General features: G+C 46.6%; 1 protein-coding gene across 1 annotated transcript in view; it reads right to left on the reverse strand.

Annotated features, from left to right (window-relative positions):
• The window catches only part of DNAH9 (dynein, axonemal, heavy chain 9), a 392,924-nt gene that overhangs the window by 267,130 nt on the left and 119,099 nt on the right, over window positions 1-6,695 (reverse strand). The window contains exons 24-25 of the mRNA XM_011933244.1: window positions 3,507-3,632; window positions 357-596 (exon numbers count right to left, since the gene is read on the reverse strand). Coding sequence (XP_011788634.1) covers window positions 357-596; window positions 3,507-3,632 — 366 coding nt within the window. The remainder of the gene's footprint in view (window positions 1-356; window positions 597-3,506; window positions 3,633-6,695) is intronic.

Consider the following 6,695-nt stretch of genomic DNA (forward strand, 5'->3'; position numbering starts at 1 on the left):
CCTGACCAACATGGAGAAACCCTGTCTCTACTAAAAATACAAAGTTAGCTGGGTGTGGTGGCACAAGCCTGTAATCCTAGCTACTTGGGAGACTGAGGCAGGAGAATCACTTGAACCCAAGAGGCGGAGGTTGCGGTGAGCTGAGATTGAGTCATTGCACTCCAGCCTGGGCAACAAGAGTGAAACTCCATCTCAAAAAAAAAAAAAAAAAAAAGTACAAGCAGCCACTGTGATTCTCTCCCAGCTGTCTGGTCAGTGCTGTACAGACCCTGGGGCCCCCATATTTTGGTCGTATGCGAGCTGTTCTCAGTGTAGCTGGACACAAAAGTGGGCACCCCTGGATGTTTGGGACCCACCTTCTGAGCAATCATCTTGGCTACCACATCCCGGGCATGCACATCGATGGTGCAGATGGTCATAATCTTCTGCCGGTCTCCCTTGGAGAGCTGGCCAATCAGCATGGTGATGAGGGTTTTGAGCTGAGCCACTTGCTTCTTGTAATAGTCCTTCATGGCACTCTCATAGCCTTCCTCCAGCCTGGCAAATGCCATGCCCACTTCTGTTGTCCACCAGATCTGAGTACAGGTCAGGGCCACCTATGGCAGCAAGAGTTGCCTAGTAAAGCTGTTACCATGGCTGTTTCCAACCAACCCACTCATTACACAGCAAGGGCTCAGCATGTAATTGTGTGGGTGACATGAGCCCTATCCCTCCGTTTTCCACCAGCACTGACTAAGTGAACCATATGCTCTAAACCCTTGAAGGTGTGAAGTTGTTACAGCACAGGTGGGGAAAGCACTTTCCGCTCTTGAAAAATGTGTCATTTGGTTGAGAATAACCCAAGATTGACTCTGATCAAGGCCGGTGGCTTCTAGAAATTGTGACATGGATGATACAGTCTTTTACTTCCCAGAGTAGCAACTTTCCCAAGCTTGGGAAGACAACAATATGTTGCCCAGGCATCCCAATGTCACACACTCTTTGCTCTGCTCCTCTGTGGTCTGACAATCGAATTTAGTGAGCTGATCATCTATGGCACACGTTTGCTCTTCTACCATACTTTCACTACATTTTAAAGATATTTTAAAACGTCAAAGTGCCTATTTTTAAATGCCAAGATGAAAGATACTGAAATTCAATGTGCTTGATATGATTTGCATTTTTGAAGACTAAAAATAAATAAATAGAAAAAGCAATTGAAATACATATTTCTTCCATTTGCTGGAAAGCTTTGTATAGAACATGCATAACTTCCATTATCCACGGTGGTGAATTTAGATCCATTGCTCATCTGCAGTATCATTTGGTTTGGGGGACACCATGCCAGATGACATTTACTGCAATGGGGGAGGCGACACATTCTCGTCTCAAAATTCTGATACAGCTAAACAAGGAAGCCTGATGGGAACCATTCCCTTTGTGCAATGGAGAATCTTGTTGTAGTAAACAGCACCATTTCTGTTCTTCCATTTTTTCCCTTTGAGTTTATGTCCCATTAGATTTTGTTAAAGAAGCTCCTCCTCATTGGCAGCCTTACTGGGACAAATTGAGAGGATGATCCAACCCTACTGTTAATAAACACCTCTTCTTCTCTGCAGTGCGGACTCCTTTCTCCTTTCTTCATAGCCAAGTTTCTCCCTCCTATCCACATTCACTGTGAATACTTTGTTTTTTATCTTTTCTTTTTTTTGAGACGGAGTCTCACTCTGTTGCCCAGGCTGGAGTGCAGTGGCACGATCTCGGCTCACTGCAAGCTCCGCCTCCCAGGTTCACGCCATTCTCCTGCCTCAGCCTCATGAGTAGCTGGGACTACAGGCGCCCATCACCACATTCGGCTAATTTTTTGTATTTTTTAGTAGAGATGGGGTTTCACCATGTTAGCCAGGATGGTCTCGATCTCCCGACCCCGTGATCCACCTGCCTCCCAAAGTGCTGGGATTACAGACGTGAGCCACCGTGCCCGGCCCCTGTGAATACTTTCTACCTTTTCCCACTCCTCAGCCCCTGCAGTGTGGCCCCTTCCCTACCACTCCCCTGAAATGGCCTCACCAAGTTTATCCATGAACTTTCTTCATCCTCTTTATTTTGCTTGATCTCTTAGAAGTGTTTGACATTTCTGACCTCTTACCTGCTACCAACAGTTTCTTGCTTGGTTTCCATGATTACTGTTTCCCGGTTTTCCTTCTGTTCCCAAAAGACCATTTCTCATTCTGCTTTACTGTTTCCTCCTTCCTCCTCCTCTGGCTCTGAATGATGCTCAAGAATTTGTTCTGCCCTCTTTTCTCATTCTACATACTTTCCAAGGGCAATATTATCTATTCTATGACTTTGATGACTACTAAACGTCTGTAACCCCCAAACAGAGCAACATTACTACTACACCATTAACTGAGGGAAGGAGGAGCGGCATACTGTAGCCAGAGTTACTTTAAACATTTCTTGTTAGGTCTGGCTTCTCTCTTATTACGCTCCTGAAAAAACTCTAAAGAATTCAGATCTATCTCAAAATCAAGTCAGACTCTCTCACATGGTCTATAGGAACTGGTTTCCAGAATCCACCTGCAGCCTTTGCTCCTCCTTCACTTACTCTGGCTCAGACACAGCATGCTCACCCTGGCTTCTGAGCCAGGGCTCTTCCTCCTACTTGGTTGCTCTTTGCTCCCATTTTTAGCTTGCTAACTCCTGCTTCACATCTCAGCTTTCAGATCATATGCTTAGGGCATGTCCCCAGACCTCATGAACTAGTTGTATGCTCCCAGAGTACCTTGAGCCCCCACTATTAAAACACCAGTCATCGCCTGGCGCGGAGGCTCACGTCTACAATCTCAGCACTTTGGGAGGCCGAGGCCAGTGGATTACTTGAGGATGCGAGTTCAAGACCAGCCTGGCCAGCATGGTGAAACTCTATCTCTACCAAAAACACAAAAAAAATTAGCCGGGCGTGGTATTGCATGCCTGTAGTCCCAGCTACCTGGGAGGCTGAGGCAGGAGAGTGCTTGAACTTGGGAGGTGGAGGTTGCAGTGAGCTGACATCATGCCACTGCACTCCAGCCTGTGCGACAGAGAAAGACTCCATCTAAAACAAACAAACAAACAAACAAACCACTAGTCATATGTGTCAGTAATTCAGTTCCACATGAGCCTGTAAACTCCAGCAAGACAGGTTTCATTGTCTTGTTCCCTGCTGGTGTGTCCTGTGCTTAGCACAGAGCTTGGCACACAGAAAGTAGGCTGGCTCAAAGAGTTGAACTGTTGACATTTTCTCCCTTCTATAGCCAATGAAGGCAAAAAGAGATCACCCTTGATTTCCCAAGGTCAGGGTTGACTTAGGCCATGGTTGTCAATCCCCCTGCTCCCACCTGCTGAGCCCTCACAGTGGTCTGGGATTCAAGCCCCCTTGGCTGTGAAGCATGCAGCCAGCCTGATGTCTACCAGAAGCTGAAGGCTGGAGGAGTCTGTGGAGGAAGACAGTCCTGTGGAGGATGGGGGTCCCATTAGGAGAATACCTGAGCTGGGTAGTCAAAGAGCCACTGCTCCCTTGGCTTTTCTTCATAGGCAGTTACACCTTCTGTCATCTCATGCCTCACAGTGGCCTTCATGTGACTGAGGACATGGTTCAGCCATATTTCCACCTGAAAGAACAACTCGGGTTAGAAACTGGGTGCCTAAGAAGTTTTGAGGCTGGGCGTGGTGGCTCACGCCTGTAATCCCAGCACTTTGGGAAGTTGAGGTGGGCAGATCATGAGGTCAGGAGATTGAGACCAGCCTGGCTAACACGGTGAAACCCCGTCTCTACTAAAAACACAAAAAATTAGCTGGGCGTGGTGGCAGGTGCCTGTAGTCCCTATTCGGAAGGCTGAGGCAGGAGAATGGCGTGAACCCGGGAGGCAGAGCTTGCAGAGAGCCGAGATCGTGCCACTGTACTCCAGCCTGGGCCACAGTGCAAGACTCTACACCCCCCCAGAAAAAAAAAAAAGTTTTGATTAGTCCTACATATTTTCTTCCACTCAGTCTGAGGGAGTGAAGGAAGGGGAGTCCAGACATTGTATACAGTCCCAAGTGGCTGCCAGAAGGTACAGAGGGATGTGCTGTTTACGTAATCCGGGATGGCGATAAGCGAGACCCAGGCTTAATTAATAGCAGGCTGATGTGTGCATTTGGAATATGCAGGACAGACTAGCAGGTTAAGGGGGTGGAGGCTGTCACCCAGAGCTCATACAAGGAAATAGAAATCTGGGTTGAGCTGGGTGTAAATAAGTCAGTGGCTTCTTATGACCTTGTCCCCCCTGAGTATGAAGTATAAACCAGGATTATATTCCCCAACTAAATGCTTTCTGGGTCTACAGAAAGAACACATTGTGAATGAAACCCCAGGGCCACCCTCATATAACTGAGAAGCGATTATTTTCTGGCACTAGAATTGCTTTCTTAGCTATAGGTGATAAGGGTGGAACTCTGTAAAAATATCCTTACTCCAGGTGTTATTTGGCACTAGATGAGAATCCCCAGGGGCAATGCTTTGCTGGATTATTTCAGAAGCTTATACTTTAGCGGTGGTGCTAATGGATGGGAAGGAGGCTTAAGGGGAAAATGGTCCCATGGCTTGTGTCCCTTGCATTGGACACGGAGATTTGGAGGAAGCAGTTTCCGGAGCAGGGCGGTAGTTGGTTCTCCAAGGGGAAGACTGTGGGAGGAAGTGACACTGAGGCACATTTGTGCAGAGAGGGGACATCTCAGGAAAGCAGTTGGTGTCAAGAAAGAACATTTTTCTCCCAGGGAGGGTGTCAGTGTCCCAGATTCCCCCGCAGGATGCTCTAGGGGTTGCCATGTTGATGTCTCCTGGTGCCGCTAATCATTTTAAAATCCTTTTCTCATTGACTTGGGTAGTTGTTTATGTGCATTTTATTTCCCTCTGCACAGGTCTTTGGTTAAGGAAAAGATATGAATGTTGACATGTGTCCTTCCCTGAAAGAGGAAAGTAGGGCACCAGCTGCTGCTCCAATGTCAGTTCAAGTCAAAGAAGCTGGCTCTTGGAGGGCACCGATAGCAGCTCTGGACCAAGGCCAGAAAGGCCCTCCTAGAGTTGATGCTGATCATGTTTGAATGAAGGCATTTGAGAGAGAAAAGCAGAAGGAGGGAAAAGGGCTATCGTGTTACCTGCCCGCTGCAGTCACAGGGCTCACTGAAAGCCACATACTCTTCTTCTTTGCTGTACATGCCAAGGCTTGTCTTGGTTGGTTTCCCACTGGCATCTAGCTGGAATCGCATCTTGGCCATGTTGTCAAAGAGTTTGGAAAGGTGACGTTGAACCTATGAAGGGAAACCAGGCCAAAGGATCATAGAACGTGTTCGGAAAGTCGCTTATTACAATTGTTTAGAGGCCTGCCATGTGACAATCATTGTGAAAGACAGAGTGGTGGATACCAAGCATTTAGAAGGAAGTTTGTGGGAACAATGCTGATGTGAGGACAGGAATAAAATGAATCCGTAGAAGTGGCCAAAGAAAGACTGAATGAAACTAGTGAGAGTGGTGCACTAGCTACAAACCAACTAAGCCACAATGGTTTGACTAAATTATGCTTGGTCTACTATAGATAGGACTAGATTGGAGAAAAATACAATGGGGAAGTTGTAAACTTTCTTTCTAAGAAAACACTAGCATGGTACAGGAAATGAGCAGAGGACCATCTGGTAGAAAAATGCTAACACACACCGATTCTGGAGAGTCAACAGTGGCGGTGACAGTGGCCTATGGAAGAAGCCATCCTATTCTTTTTTTTTTTTGAGATGGAGTCTTGCTCTGTCACCCAGGCTGGAGTACAGTGGCGCAATCTTGGCTCACTGAAACCTCCACCTCCCAAGTTCAAGCGATTCTCCTGCCTCAGCCTCCTGAGTAGGTGAGATTACAGGTGAGTGCCACCACGCCCAGCTAATTGTTGTAGTTTTAGTAGAGACGAGGTTTCACCATGTTAGTCAGGCTGGTCTCAAACTCCTGATCTGCCCGCCTTGGCCTCCCAAAGTATTGGGATTATGAATCCGTAGAAGTGGCCAAAGGAAGACTAAATGAAACTAGTGAGAGTGGTGCACCATGCCCAGCCATAGCCACCCCATTCTTGAAACCTCTTCAGTTCAACAAACACACATCAGAAGGTTTCCAAGCAGGGCAGGCATGCTCATGGCAAGCATAAAGTCTGGCTGTGCCGGGCTGCTCCCAGGCATGGTATCTCAGGTGTAGAGGTCCTCTACAGTGATTGCCTGGGGCAGTAGTGCTAGGAGGGATGCTGGACAGAGCTATGTTGTGGTCCTGAGGTAAAGAAAATGGCAGACTGAAGGAAAAAGAATAAACAGAACCTTCCCCCGGTAGAGCTTCTTGAATAATTACAAAGGGCCCTCCAGTTGCTGGTATCCTGACTTTTAATGCTAAATTTAGAACAACCAGCTCTCCAGCTTATGAGATGAGAGGATAAATCTAAGAGTATTTAGGTAAACTGTGAAGGTACCCATGGAGACACCACCCACACTGATTTGGGACAAATACCAAGACAGACCTTTCTTTGTTGAAAAAAAAATAGCAAATTAAAAACAACAATATAGGACCTATGAAAATATCCCAAAATTTAAAAGGAGAAAACAGGACTCAAGAGGGCAAATCAGAGTATATATATAAAAAATATACAATGTATATATGTTATTTT

The sequence above is a fragment of the Colobus angolensis genome, unplaced genomic scaffold (genome assembly GCF_000951035.1).
Source record: "Colobus angolensis palliatus isolate OR3802 unplaced genomic scaffold, Cang.pa_1.0 Scaffold125, whole genome shotgun sequence".
Taxonomy (NCBI): Eukaryota; Metazoa; Chordata; class Mammalia; order Primates; family Cercopithecidae; genus Colobus; species Colobus angolensis.